At 40.3% G+C, this 15,078-nt stretch overlaps 2 protein-coding genes across 2 annotated transcripts in view; one reads left to right on the forward strand and one right to left on the reverse strand.

Moving 5' to 3' along the window:
• HABP2 (hyaluronan binding protein 2) overlaps positions 1-4,479 on the forward strand; it is a 14,145-nt gene extending 9,666 nt beyond the window's left edge. The window contains exons 8-12 of the mRNA XM_009881632.1: positions 11-257; positions 1,126-1,268; positions 1,619-1,753; positions 3,253-3,398; positions 4,303-4,479. Of these exons, the coding sequence (XP_009879934.1) occupies positions 11-257; positions 1,126-1,268; positions 1,619-1,753; positions 3,253-3,398; positions 4,303-4,479 (848 nt within the window). The remainder of the gene's footprint in view (positions 1-10; positions 258-1,125; positions 1,269-1,618; positions 1,754-3,252; positions 3,399-4,302) is intronic.
• A 1,236-nt stretch (positions 4,480-5,715) lies between these two features.
• Positions 5,716-15,078, reverse strand: part of NRAP (nebulin-related anchoring protein) — a 55,288-nt gene continuing 45,925 nt past the window's right edge. The window contains exons 35-42 of the mRNA XM_009881567.1: positions 13,473-13,784; positions 11,458-11,562; positions 10,673-10,771; positions 10,452-10,556; positions 8,770-8,877; positions 7,795-8,106; positions 7,397-7,549; positions 5,716-6,140 (exon numbers count right to left, since the gene is read on the reverse strand). Of these exons, the coding sequence (XP_009879869.1) occupies positions 6,039-6,140; positions 7,397-7,549; positions 7,795-8,106; positions 8,770-8,877; positions 10,452-10,556; positions 10,673-10,771; positions 11,458-11,562; positions 13,473-13,784 (1,296 nt within the window). The 3' untranslated portion in view covers positions 5,716-6,038. The remainder of the gene's footprint in view (positions 6,141-7,396; positions 7,550-7,794; positions 8,107-8,769; positions 8,878-10,451; positions 10,557-10,672; positions 10,772-11,457; positions 11,563-13,472; positions 13,785-15,078) is intronic.

Here is a 15,078-nt window from a genome sequence, read left to right on the forward strand (position 1 = left end):
TCCGATGCAGCTGAAGAGAGCCCATGGCCAACAGACAGCCCAACAGACCCAACTGGATCAGATGAAATGTTCAAAACATGTGGACAACCAGAAATTCAAAGAACACTCAAGAGAATCTACGGTGGAGCTAAGACTACAGCTGGCAAACATCCCTGGATGGCATCTCTGCAGATAAAGACTTCAAAAAGAAGCAGGCATTTCTGTGGTGGAGTGCTAATTAAAGCATGCTGGGTTCTTACTGCTGCGCACTGCATTGAGTAGGTGCATGTCCTATGCCTAGGGTAGATAAACGTATAAAACTTGGAAGATAGTTTGGAATCCAAAGTTTTTGTGATCCAAACGATCCCTGGGAATTCAACTGAAAGGAAAACATATATGTGAAAGAATGAACACATACATGAAAATACACACATATTTAAAACTGGTGCTTGCTGGAATAACAAATTCAGCTTAACCCCCACTCACCTAAAATGGGCTAAAATAGTTGTTTGAGAGGAAAAGAGGAGGAATATAACAAAGTTTTGCAATGTATGAAAGAAGGACTCCATGAAAACCTCAGGGGATATTGGGATACCATAAGCAACATCACATATTGCATCACAATTAAGATCTCCAGAATAGCCAAAATACGCTTTTCGTTTTCAATTGTTTATGTGCCAGCTAGCTTAGAACACAACATTTCCTTCAACATTTTTGTTGAACAGGTTGGAAACCACTATCTTTGGAAATTAATAAATTATGCACTGGAGATTATTCCAGCACAGATGATTTTAAGTATACCCAGACAAGGCAAGCAATTGTACTCCCACGGCTCCGGGAGTTACCACTCATCACAGCCACAGTAACAGACTGTGAGCACACTGCTACTCTGTCCCAAAATGCAAAGAAATGAGTAATTGCGCGGCTTTAAATCATTTTATTTCATGACTGCAACAAGTTAAGAGCACATGTATTGTCCAACACCACCACTTCCCTGACTAAGCCCTCCTGTAACAATCTTAGTAAATCTTCTGGCCATGCTCTACAAGAGGAAGCAATATCTTGACTTCCAGATACTAAAGATGCAGGCTTTCACCACCACCAATGGACAATGTCTGCATGTAATTTACTTTTTTTTTTTGGCAGACAACCAGCAGAAAATCTCCAAGTAGCCCTTGGAAAGCAAGACCTCAAGAAGAGAGAGCATCAAGAGCAAATATTTGACGTGGAGAAGATCATCGTACATTACAAATACAAAGAGAAGGACAGTGTCCCACACAATGATATTGGTAAATCCCTTTTATTGAATATTTGTGTGGCTCACCTCCAACACCAGTTGTTTGAAGCGCCTCTCTCCAACTACAGTCAGTGTATAATTCCCACTGACAATATATCCTGGAAATAATTAGGCCAAATTGTGGTTTAAACCCATTAGAATCTTTGGGATGTGAACTGTGATAGGCAGGCAGAAGTCCCTGGGGTGGGGGGAGCAAAAAACCAGGGACAGGTCCGGCATGTAGTGCAAATAGCACATCAGATATATGCAGCTTTGCAGAGAGTTGGGTCACAGACTGGTGATGATGGTTAGGGATTAAAACCGGCTACCAATACTTTCTGTTGTTGTTTATCTTCTCTCCAGCACTACTTAAATTGAAGCCAGCTGATGGTCACTGTGCTGTGGAAACAAAGTATGTGAAAACAGTGTGTCTGCCTAATTTCTTCTTTCCCATTGGGACCGACTGCTTCATTTCTGGATGGGGCACGACAGAGACAGGTATTTATGGGCTAGCTGGATTTTGGCGGGTACTTCCGTGGCAAGGTGGGCTGGTACTTTCAGTAGCAATTTCCAGACCCAAATGTGGACCTAGGCACTTAGTGAAACCAAGACATGGAATTCAAAGCTAAGAATGGCTAAACCCTGCCATGGAAATGACTCATTAGCAGAAATCTCCAACTGCTAGACCAACCAAACCTTCCAGGGTTCTGAAAAAGTCCCCGATGCACTTTTTTTGCTTGCCATCTGACACACCATGTCATGGTTTCATCTGAAGCCAGCAATAGAAGCAAGACGGTATCAAGAGAGAGGCTATTGTATAGTTTGTGTGCTTCAAGACAGGACCAAGAAAGACGGGAACTTTCACATGGTTTTCCAGCCCATTGGGTCAGATAAAGCTTTTCAGAAGCAGCATCTGGATCTTCAGATGCGCTGAAAAATAAAAAAAAATCCAAAGCTTTTCAAGTTCAACCAGCTCTATCCAAAACCTTTCTTGCCCGCAGTAAATCCTAAGGGGAGAAATTACTATGCTTAAAAAAAAGATAATGGCAATTTTCTGAAAAATGCATTGTCTCATGTTCTGATTGATGTGTTGCTGTAAAGCAGCAGAAGGAAAATGTGTCACGGAGGCTGCAGTAGGTGTCCTAGTGCTTTGTGACTGATACAGCCTGATACGATACATAGGACCAAATTCTCCCTTCTGATGTAACTCTCATTGAAGTCCACAAGAGACAAGCGTGTTCATTTGATCAGAATGCACCAACAGAATTTAATGGACATTTTTTAAAAGTTCCAAATAAAAAGTCTCTCTTAAAAAGGGTACGGGGAAAATTTTTTTTTTTCCCCAACAAAGAATATCAAGTACCCTGTACGTGTTCAAACTAGATGGCTCCTTCTTTGAGCAGAGCTATTATTAGCATTTCAGGAAATCACTGCAGAAATGGAATATTTCCTGAAACTCAAGCAGAACCAAACTTATAAACCACCTTTAATTATCTACAGATGTAGTGCTTTGAAATTCTGGCTATTGCCTTTAGATGTCAAGTTATGTCTTTAGATTCACTATAATTAATCATTGCCCTTAAATATTGTATGATTTTCAGTTTTCATCTGTTTCATTAGCCTGTGTGTTAAAACATCTAATGGCACCAGCCTGAGAAGTGCTGAGCAGCTCTAAGTCCCATCGGGACCTGCAGGAGCTGTAGACAACCAGCACCTTTGAAAAGCAGGATTACACGGGTAGAGCTGATCGGAAACAAATTCTTGACTTTGTTTTTGTTCAGGCAACAACTCAATATCCTGGGTAAAGCTTCCACGCTCCAACTCTAACCCTTATCATTTCAGACAGATACTTCTTTTCTTCCCAGGCTAGCCCATGCATCCCCCCTGCTCTTCCCCCTTCCCATCCAAATGGCAAGCAAGCTCCTATTTTGAACAAAGACAACATGTAACAGGATTGGGAGGAAGGTGACTCCATTTTTTTGGTGCACATCCCGTAGATGAAGTATCCCGTCAGCTGTTAGATGCCAATGTGAAGCTGATTTCGCAAACGAAATGCAACGCACCCAGAGCATACGATCACCTACTGGATGACAGCATGTTTTGTGCAGGAAATCTTCGGAGACCCGGAGCTGATTCTTGTCAGGTCTGTTGCTTTTTCTGTATTTGAACCCTATTTTTTTTGTGTGTAAATAGTCAGGCTGTGCAGAGTAATAGCTTTGGCAGGGTGCTGCACATGTATCTGTTTCTCCCATCAGTGTGTTTCAACAGCCATCGTCTTTCTTCAGTATAGTTTGAGTTGTAGATCCCTAGAGCCAATGTTGTCACTGTCATCCACAGGCAGATCTATGGAAGCTAGAGACTAGCCTGGGAAGCTTAGCTTCTGAGACAGTTTGTCATAACATTCTGAAAACTTGCCTTTTTTCTCTCCATTTTATTATGGCCTCTGCCATGAGTACCAATTCTAATCTGATTTTCACTATCAGAGTTAAGACTTGCAAGGAAAGTCAGGATTGATATTTCTTTTCATTACAGCTGGTGCAAATGTGAAGCAAGTGCATATTTATACCATCGTAAGATAGGAAGGAGTTTGAACAATGCTGCCTGAGGTACAAACTACCACTGCAAGCATACTTCACAGTAGAAATCACCAATAAAACAAAAAAATGAAACCAACCAGCTCAGAATAAAGTTATTTTGAGGGGTGTGGGAGAGAGCAAGCGTTTTCATTTATGCCAAGGATTACATCTTTATCTTCCTGAGCTCAGGCTATGAATGCCTGGTACTTTCATGCCTGGGAAATTGCATGTGACCTTGTCAGATATATGTCACAGACTTGAACAAACAAAAACTTTCAGCCAAAAAGTTTGGTATCATTTGACCCGGTTCCAGAACTGCAAGCCTACTCAGGAACTGAACAGCATCTGATTGGACATCTGATAGGAAAAAGCCATCATTACAGCTTCAAAGATTTATGAGGGGAGAGGAGCATTCTTATTTAGATTAACGTTTTGCTTCATGTTTTGAACACGTGTGCTTTTTCTCATCAGGGAGACTCTGGAGGCCCACTAACTTGTGTAGAAAACGGCTCCTATTATGTATATGGCCTTGTGAGCTGGGGTGAAGAGTGCGGGTTAAAAAACAAGCCAGGAGTTTATACCCAGGTGACAACATTTCTCAGTTGGATTAAATCCAAAATTCGATCTGAGTCAAGGTCACTTCATTAGGATACAGCTTTGGAATGACAAATGGTAAGCTTGAGATATTTACTTATTTTTACTATTTCTCCAAATGCCTCCTTTTCGACTAAAACGTTATTGATATTTCCTCACGGCCTGCATGGCGCATCCTTCATCACCATCTTGAAAATAGCCTTAGAGCATCTGCTAGAATGTCAGTGAGAGTTTTCCCATTGGGAAAATTGCCTACACATTTTGTAGGCAAAATAGATCAAGTAAAGCAACTCCATTTCTTCCCCAAATCAATCAGAAAGGCAGTTGCCAATGTTTCCAGTTTTGCTTTTCAAGCCCTGAAAGGCTGAGCTGCTTGCCACCCTTTCCCTCTTCCCCTCATGCCCCTGGCTAAGGTGTGCTTTTTCTGCACTCATCTGACCCTGACACCTCAAAGCTATTGGTGTGGGCTCCTAAAGCCAGTGCCATTTTCCACATACATAAAAGTCACCATGTGCCTATGTTGGCAAGACTGCAGCCACTGGAATTACCTGAGGAGCAAGGATTGGGCAGGAGAATTTTTTTTAAAAGCACTTCTGTGGGGCAAATAACCACAACCCCCATCAGTGATGCTTTCCAGATTGAAAAAGCAAAACAAACAAAAAAAAAATCCCTAGAATTATCCACTTTGTTCCTGATTAGAAGATAATTACTACAATCCAAATCTACAATGGTATATACAGGCTTAACTTCAATTCATACCAGTGAGACACAGGGGGTATTAAATACCATTAAAAAACGCATCTAAAGCTATTGGATAATTCTTGGGTTTTCACAAGTTTGCAAGTTGGATTGTATATTTTTTTTGCCCAATGATTCTGCAACCCTATACAGAAATTTGAAAAACGGGGTATTGGTATTAAATCAGGATATAAAGAATAGACAAGTTTGCGAAGAATCAATTAGTTAAAATAGAAGTGCCCCTTCCATCTGAATTCCAGGGTTTACAACCTTCTCTAAGCAGCTACCTAATCTATTAATAGCTACCCCTATTGCCATAATTTCTAACAAACTAATTCTGATTTTTTTTTGGAAGATCTGAAAAAGACTGAAGAACTAATTGTGATCTGAATACATCCTGTTAATCAAGAACAAATTCTCTGATGTCCACTAACAGACTTGCCCTTGGTTAGTCAATGATAACTTTGCTTCTACTGGCCTTTGTCTTGTTCACCTGTTAAGACATGTGCCAACAATCCAGGAACATAAAAATCTCCAAAGATTACAAGTATGGAATAGGATTCATCTGATTTATTCATTACAAATTATTTTATATTCTACCAATCAGGTTCATCCATCTGTAGTACAAAGCTGAGCCTGCCAGTCACCTAGTACTAATTTCATTTACAGCTTTAAATAAATATCAGATTCTGTAATACATACAGTGATAAAATATCCACACAAAAATAGAAAGATGTTATAAATTGCAATGTTTAGGTTGCTTTTTAAAACAAAAAGTTCTTAGATGCCATCTATTGCGCTTCCCAGAAAACTGGAAAAGCTACAGGACTTGCAGGACAATATGAAAATCTATTTGTGTTATGTCATGGCTTTGTTTACTTCTGATACAGTTGCATCTTCCTTCTCTTGACTTGCAGAATTTCTGAAGCATCAGGGTTGACTGTGACCTGCTGAGATCCTTCCATCTCCAATTGGTCCTGTTAAATCAAACCCAACTGAATTGTCAGGACAGCCAGTGGACAGGAGAAGGTTTTAACAATTATTCTATAAAAATAGTTGTATATTAAAAAATACCTCAACTGGCAAACAAACGAGCAAAATCTTAATCATTGCTCTGCACTGAGCAAATATCTACAATGGAAAAGTGCAAAAGACAGAGCCATTCATGTAAGTTAAATACTAGACATGTTGAAGGACTGAATGTACTCAAGTCTTAATTTCTAATTTGAGCCCTAAATAAAGAGCAAACCAGCAAACACCTGAATTCCAGGTGGCTTGCACACCTGTAGGTTTCCCTGGGACCATCAGATCATTATCATATGTAGGACTTAAGAAGATATTGCCTGCATTCCCTGCTGCCTGCATTCCTCAATCGCAGTTATAATTTATTTCCTGAGTAGCTTTTCAGATGGGAATGTAAATCATGGATATGTCCTGTTTCTCTTGGGCTGGCTTTTTGTTTGACTTGTTGCCAAAATTAAAATTTAAATAAAACAAGTATTTAAAGTGCAGAACCTCTCTTTTATTGTAACTTAATGCTTCCTAACTGTAGGTTCTACAAAGTCCCTGTATGGACTTTTGCTCTTTTGTGCTGGGACACTGCAGACTGGGAGTCATCCCTGTGGAGGCTGGGAGAAGAAAAACCTGGAAGATCCCAGCTTGTAATTTCTTACGTCTTGGACTACACAGAGACGGAGGAGGCTGGAGCATTACCCCTTTGCAGAAAGCCTCCCACAGTATTGGGGAGCCTCCCACAGCACACATTATGCTGTTAGGAGTCTACACTGACCCTGTCAATACAGTTGCCAGGGAAGATTACATGGCAACACACATGTCTTGCTGAAATTAAGAAAAGAGAAGGGGACTTGTACAGGGAGTGCCTTCCATGTCTACTTCTTGTTTCCATGGAGGTACCAGGACACTTGGAGATCTGACAACATCCACGAGTTAAGGGAAACACATCCCATAGTACAAGTAAATCCTATCCCGTGGCACTTCCTAGTCCCTACAGGAATTCCTCAGCCATGACAGTGCTGAATTCTCTTGAGAGGTTCCTTCAAATTAAGGCGTACACAAAGCCACAAAGCTTCATGAGGGAAGTATATATATTCTGTTCAAATAATGGAGAGAACTGTAGACTCCAGGGGGCATTCAAAAGCATTAAACAGGATGTGTGCGCTTCTAGAGAGCAGAGCTGTTGGGATTTGTGAGAAGAACAGTTTACTCTACTTACAACTCCAGGTCCATACAGAGCAGAGGCACCCTGCAACCCCATTTCCCGCATGTACGCCAACTCAGCAGCTCTTCTTGCCATTTCGACTTTGTGAGAACCTGGGGGAGTCCAGCCAATGCCTCTGAGCCAGTTCAAGTCAGACTTGTATTTTACCTGAGAGCATGAAACATATGCCAGTGTGTATTATTTCATTTGGCTCTACTCAAACCACATGCCCTGGGTACTCAAGAGAGAGCACATAAAGAGCAACAGAGTCCATAATAAACAAATTACTCATTTTCAGCAAACAGACTAGTTCTTTCAAGAATGTGATTTTGTTGGTAGGTAAGGTCTGCGAAGCACATTGCCACAGACAGCTCCTAGCACTTGGAAGGACAGTGCCACTCAGCTATACTTACATCACTCTGCAGCTTGTAGGCCTGCTTTGCGTGCTTCACATTTAACTGCTCAGGATCACAAGTGTATTGGTGCAAAGGCTGCTTGTAGTTAACATTGCTTGCAAGCTGCTGGCTTCTCTTAGCGTGGAGGAATCCTGGCTGGTTGATGTGACTCCGGAACTGTGTCATGTTTTGGGCATATCCGCTCCTGTATTGGTTGTCACTCTGGAGTTTCCCCACTCTGAGGACATGCCTGATTTTGGGATCATCATTTGCACTGAGGAATCCAATCTGCTGGCCTCTGTCTCTCAGGAAGGCTTCTCTGTATTTGTACTGCAGTAAGTGCAGAGGAAAATCTCATTTTCACATTCAGATTACCTCCAATTTCTGTTATGAAATAACTTACCCTCCCCTAGCTATCAATAATGCTTCCTGTAGTGCAAAAAGATCAAGGGTTTGTTTGATATCAAACTACATCTCCTAATCTAACAAGACGCTTTAGAAGAATGCCTTTTGTGCTAATTTTTAAAGAGGTAGAAAGACTTAGGGAGCCCAAAATACTCATCTCTCAAAAGCAATCAGAGGTCTTCTTATTGTTGTACTCTTGGGCGACCCAATACACAGCTCAAGCAATGAAGCTTCTCCATCTTCAGCTTTCTTGCCAACTGTGGTCTTCTGTGTTCAAAGGTGACCCACTTTATCCTACACAATGCTTTAACTATTCATAGACTAGTACCTATTTTATTTAACAACAGCATAATATGCTTCCTTCTCAAGAATAACTCTTTGAAGTGAAACAGAGCAGCCTGGTATTGGACATTATTAATGGGAGCTTTTAGTTGGAAATCTTTGCACTTAACTGGCATTTGGTTTCACTGGGTCACCAATTTTCCAAACCAGAACAAGGTTCACTTACATCAGAATTCACCCATTTTTACAGGGTGAGGGTGACATGGGAAGAGGGTTGAGAAGTGTTTGAAACAGAACAATTCTTACATCACTAGCGATCTCTCTTGAAGCCTTTGCTGTCTGGAATGGGATGGCGTCAATCCTAAAATCATAGCCAGATGCCCTTGTCTGTTCCCAAGATGTTTTATACAATTTCTGTGTTAAAAAGAAAAGAACAAAACAGTCATTTCCCCCTGCAGTTTCTTAAACGCAGTCCCATAACAGCAATAATAAATGTTTTATCCTACTGGGTTTATTTGTATCAAGAGTCATCAGTACTATCTCCAAGGTTTTGATCCAGTTCTACAGCACTTCAACTTCTTTTCTATTCACCATAATGATAAAATGCCTCATCTGAAAAGTGCCACCAGGGTTTTCTTTTGTACTTGAATGTGGTTGGTTTTGATGTGATTTAATTTCTATTAGAAACTGTGATGCATCAGTCACATCAATATTGCATTGATATTGCCCTTATTCTCTCTTTTGATGCATCCACTTGCAGTGTCTTGGGTTTCATGGCATCATAATTTCAATACCAGTTATTTCAAGCTTTTCAAATGATCCCTGTCTCTATCCCCAGCCACATGTGGCTTCATTAACTCATATGGAATAACAGCCGGTTCTAACATATTTAATGTGACTTTGAGGATGCGAAATACATTTACATCCTGAAGAGAAATTGCTCTAGATTTGGTTCTTCTTCCATTAGTAGCTTTCTTAAAATAGCTTCAAGTCTGCAGGTCTTGCTACACAGCCATGGTATCTTAGCTGACACTTTTGGCTGTGCCTTTCTGATTTTATTCATTTGCTTTCTGCAAGACTTTGATTCACCCTTTCTGGGGTTTGCGACCATATGAAAACAAGCACAAAATCCACTATCCACTTTACATTTCAAAAGATACTCTTCTGTTTCACTGGTGGATTTAGCGCTAGGTGGTGCTTAATTTGAAGGTAAACTGAGATGCCAGAAATCCTGCAAGACAGCCTGGGTAGAAGCAATGCAAGCATTACGGTATGCGCTGCTAACAGGTCTAGGTCTGATCTTTCATTTGTGTGAAATCACCCCTTTGCCTTTTTACCTTTTCCTCTATCACTTCAAAGAATATAAATCCTATTTTTTTTCTTTCACCTACACAGTACCTATCGCCAAACAAGGAACTCAAAGCTTCTTATTAACAAAGGTCCCTCTGACCCTACAGTTAAGGACAACAGCTATTTAATCAGGGAACAGTAGATTAGGAATAGACTGAGTGCCTCTGTCTGGGATAATGTGGAAACAAAATCCCTTTAAACCAATTCCACTCACTGATTCAATTGCATCCACGTTGATGACAACTGTGCCTAAGGGATCAGTTCAACACAGTGTTCCAGCTTCATGAAGATAGATTATACAGTCAAGGAAAGAGGATTCTCCCTACTTCCCTGCCCAGGCATAGATTCAAATTTGTAACTAACCATACCTAGACTGAAGGACTGAAATCTTTAATAATAGCTTCCTGCTCTAGAAAGCAGAACCAATTCTCAAAAGAAAAATCAACAGACTTTTCCTGATCCCTCCAGCCCAAACCTAGCAATATGTTGGCTTGTCCACAGCTTCTGGCTTTTTCAGTTTTAGTCAGGCTCAGAGAACCTGGCTTCTATATATACGTGGAAGTTTTTCATTACCAAGCAAGTTCGTTTTCCTTGATGACAGTTACCAAGTAACCCCCCAAAGTAAAAGGCTTACTTACGTCACTGATATGAAGTGCATTCTGGCGGGCTCGGATAAAATCTGGATGATCAAGAGGCAGCGTGTACCTGTGCCTGGCTTCAGGGTCTCCAGCCTTGTACAGTCTCTGTGGAGTCAAAAGTCATTGAATGTAACTGATACTGGAAGCAACGTTGAGATCAATTCTTTTATGCATTACAGTACAACAAAAGTTAAGATCACTTATAGTGAAATGAAACCTACGTCACTGCACTGGAGGTAGCTGGTTTTAGCATGAATCAAATCTGGAGAGTCAACCACGGCAGTGAACTTCAAACTTTCTGGCTTCTGACGGTACTTTACCTGAGAGGGGGAGGAGGCAACAAAAACAAACAAGGGAAAAAAACCACAGGATGTTTTGGTTAATGTTATATCACAATTCCAAGTGTGTGATAACTGGAGTAAAACACAATAGCCACCTTCCTGAAGCCACAGTATTAAAAACATACTGTTCTGCTTTGGTCTCAGTTGCTTTTTCAGCTAGGGAATAGGGATGCTGCCGTATCATAGCTGTGGTGCCCAGGCACCAAATCTCTTTTTTTGTGTGTGTGTGAGAAGGACTTCCCACTGGAAATTCACATGCAAAAAGCTTTCAAACACTACATTTTTGACAGCTCATAATTTTTCTCCATTAATGCATGATACTGAGCAGGAAAATGCCCCTTCAGTGTGGTTGTCAATGCTGTATCCTTCTATATCACTTCCATAACCACCTGCTTAGAATTTCATAATGGAGTTTACTGCATTTATTTATTGCTACATGTTTTGTTTATACTCTTGTGTTTCATTCGGAATGGAAAATATTCAGCAGGTGTCACACAGTGGACTTGCATCTCCTGTACTGCTTCCTGGTAACTTACACCTTGTATAAACAGGCTCCCACATCAAAAGGAAATGATAAGCTACATTCGTAAGTGTCATGTAACGAGGAGCCTTGATGGTAAACAATTCCTACAGACGTGCTATCCCATGAAAGATTTATCAGTTACCTCGCTGATGAGCTCTCCAGCCTTCTTTACACTTTCTATCTGCGGAGATCTCAGAGCCATCCAACCAACTCCTTTCATGAAGTTCAGGTCTGATTTATAGCGATGCTGTTAAAAATGAAAATCGTTAGCTATCAGTTTTGTATCCACAGCTATTAAGGTTTTTAAAAAAGACTCCCTGATTCATATTAACATTTTGAGGTTTTTCATTTGCCATGCACATATCACATCGTAAAGCCAAACTGTTTGCATTTGTTCATTCCACTAGGAATTAAATAATGTATCATATGCAAGTTACAAGAGAAGGCCCCACGAGTGAATTAGTATGACTCAAAGCAGTAAGTAATAACCTGTTTGTACTGGGCGTAAAAGAACCCCTTTTGAAATAATTTTCTGAGGTGAGTTCAAGTCAGGAATACTAATTATTTTATCTGGTGCATGCTTCCTCATTAACCCCATTTCTAGGAGGACCCATTACTCTTTCTTAACTCGCATTAAAGGCTTGCTCTACCTCCTAATCCAGTAAAGAAAACAAGGCAGACCCAATAAAAGGTAAAAAAAAAAAAGGCCAGCAAAGTACCCTCAATCCCAACAATTCCAGCTTCTCCTTCAGAGTGACAGTGGCTCACTGGATGACTTTAATCCAATCATCCATTTTTTCAGGTTGTTTTTTTTTTTTTTCTCCCTATATGCAAACGGACATAACAGCCAGCTAGTTCAAGCACGCTGTACATTACTCTTACTAGAAAGTGAGGGTATTGGACAAAATCACCTTCATTTCTCTGGATTCCTAACCTGTGGGGTCTAAAGGCAAAGAGCCAAGTGCTGAGGTTCTTACTCATCTCCTGTCCTGTCCCTTTGTAGGCAAGCTCTGAAGTGCATGCTGTTACGGTCCAAGGACTAAGTCCCTGGAAATGCCACTTTGTGAGTCACCATCGCACATCAGTAAATAGTAAAGAATCCTGCCTGGATCTAACTACCTGTATGCCATCTGTTAGCCATTACAGGAGAAGGCAGGAATCGGAGTTGGAAAGGCAAAGAACTGCATCTAGCAACAGCTTCTATACCATCTCAAGAATATCCCAAAAAAGCTCAGACAATGAAGAGTATGTTTTGGGTTACCAGATAGCAAGTAGACTGAGTAAGAAAGGATAGAAGCTTTGATTGCCACTTTCATAGCTGGAATATCTGCTCATCAAGTCTGACTACATCCAACAACTATCCCATCACTTTGTCTCGCAATAAACTCCAGCTCTCTAAAGACCTATAAAGAATTAGCATAATTTTCTGAACAATGTTTTTCACTTCCTTGCTGAATCATTCAGTCTCTTTTCTTACAAAACAAAAACCACCTGAACCAGAGGTTCCTGTTTCAGAGCAGCTAATGACACTAGACCTAAATTGTCAACATACAGCTACCTGCATCCATGCAGCTTTATACACATACTCAATACCTACATCTGTTTGAAACACATACAATGGCTTGTCCCTGAACAGAGACACATGCTAAGGCAAATTGAGCATGGATGTGGCTGATGCTGAGATTCCATCATTTCTGTCACCAAAGTTTGCCTGGACTTAACACTTGCATAAGCAACTTCTGCAAACACCTCCAGGGAACTGGTTATTTGATATGACCATTTCTGTTTCCAAAATGACCTTGCAACATATCCCAAATCAATCTAAGAGCATTTAACCTTCTGCTCAAACAATTCTGCATGAAGAGCACTGACTGGCTGTGATCCAAAGACCTGAGAGATGCTTGTGTATACCCCTCAGCTCTAGAATAAGTCGCATGGACCACAGTGATTTTCTGTCAGGTTCCTAACATGAGAACCTCTATTTCACATGTATTCTGTACATGAGGAACAATGAGGTATCTTGCTGCTACACATATATAAGTTTACAAATGGTATTTCTAAAAACACTGTGCAATGTCAGCATACAATTTGTGCCAGTCACTCAAAGCTTTGTTATTGCTAAATTCAATTTGCCATTAACAGCAGGAAAGACTTTACCTCACTCTGTAGCATGTGGGCTCTTTTGGCCCACTTCATCTTCAGGTCTTCTGGGAGTGCTGTAAATTCATGTAGTCTCTTTCTGTAATCTTGATCACTCGCTAAGGCCTGGGCTTTCCTGGCATGGACAAGATTCACCATGTCCATGGGCAGATGGTACTGAGACCACACTTCTTGGGATCCCTTCTTGTATTCCTGTTCACTCTGTAATTTGGCAGCATGCAAGCAATGCAGCAACCTGGTGTCATCCAGAACACTTCTGGCACCAATGTGCTTTCCTCTCTCCATCACGAAGTTGTGTTTATATTGGTACTAAAAATAAAAAAGGGTAAAAGTGAAAAAGTGCCAAACTTAGACTGGCTGCTCTAGTTAACTAACTTAGGATAAGTCACTGAAACATCTATGCTGTCTGTAAAAACAGCCAAGGTATGCAGCACTAGAAAGTAATTGTTTGAATCTCTCATTGCTCTCAAATTTAAATACCACAGTAGCTGCAGCATTGAAGTTAAGTGCATCTCAATATAGTCGCTGAATATGCCCAAAGGATCGATCATATTTAACCTCAGATCATGTACTTTTATTATCTCTCATAGAATTTTATTCCCATCGCTAGGAATGAGAACATAAGAGAAACAAACAAAAGACAGAAGAAAAAAAAAACTATACAAAAGAGAAACATCATGCACTTTGTAGCCTTCAGATTTGCAAATGCCACCTAGCTATTTTAAAGAGTAAATTCAGTTTTCTTGGATCAATAACTATGTTGAGAAGCCTAAGATGGTGGTCTGAGCAGAAGAATAAGCACCAGCAACCCCTCATTCTCATCTTAGCTGGGACTATGACTCTCCCTATGATCTTGCATTTATCCTCTCTGTGAAATAGTGATGATGATGATAATGATTATTTATACAGCATCAACAGGGTGCTTGGAACTTTAAAGGGAAGGCCTGGGCCCTGAAGAGTTCATAATGTAGTTGAAATGGGATAATAACACTTATCTACCACACAAGAGAGTTGTGGGGATTAAATTACAGTAGCTAATGTTTATAAAGTGCTTCCAAGATGAAGGGCCAAATTCAGATCTGTTGTAAGTGGATGTAATTCTATTATGGACTTGTACCCTTTAGGGCAGATCTGAAGCTGTAACCAAAAGCACTCTGCAAAATACGGTTAAGTATACATTATAAATTACAACAAGAAATAGTTGCTTCATAAAACAAATACACATGAAATATATTCATATTATATCACATTAGAGATAAAATATGCAACTAAATACTACACAAAAGGAAGACTTTTTTTTACTAAATTTAGCTTAATTGTGAGTTTTTCCTAGAATTTATTAAATTTCTTGTGAGGAGGGGATGAACTTAGGCTTTCTGAGAAATGGATACCACCATGTCTGAGTGTTTTGCAAACAACAACACAAATGAGAGGATATTTTTAAGTGTAAGAAGATTTGTATCCTCTGTTTCAGAAATTAAGGGGACGCATATTTACAGGAGCTTTTCACTTTCTAACCAGACAGGCAGCTCCTGATTTTCAGAGATTCAAAGGACACTCAGATTCCAAAAGTCACCTCAAAGCAGGGTGGACAGAATTAGTG

Source organism: Charadrius vociferus, unplaced genomic scaffold (assembly GCF_000708025.1).
Source record: "Charadrius vociferus isolate BGI_N301 unplaced genomic scaffold, ASM70802v2 scaffold282, whole genome shotgun sequence".
NCBI lineage: Eukaryota > Metazoa > Chordata > Aves > Charadriiformes > Charadriidae > Charadrius > Charadrius vociferus.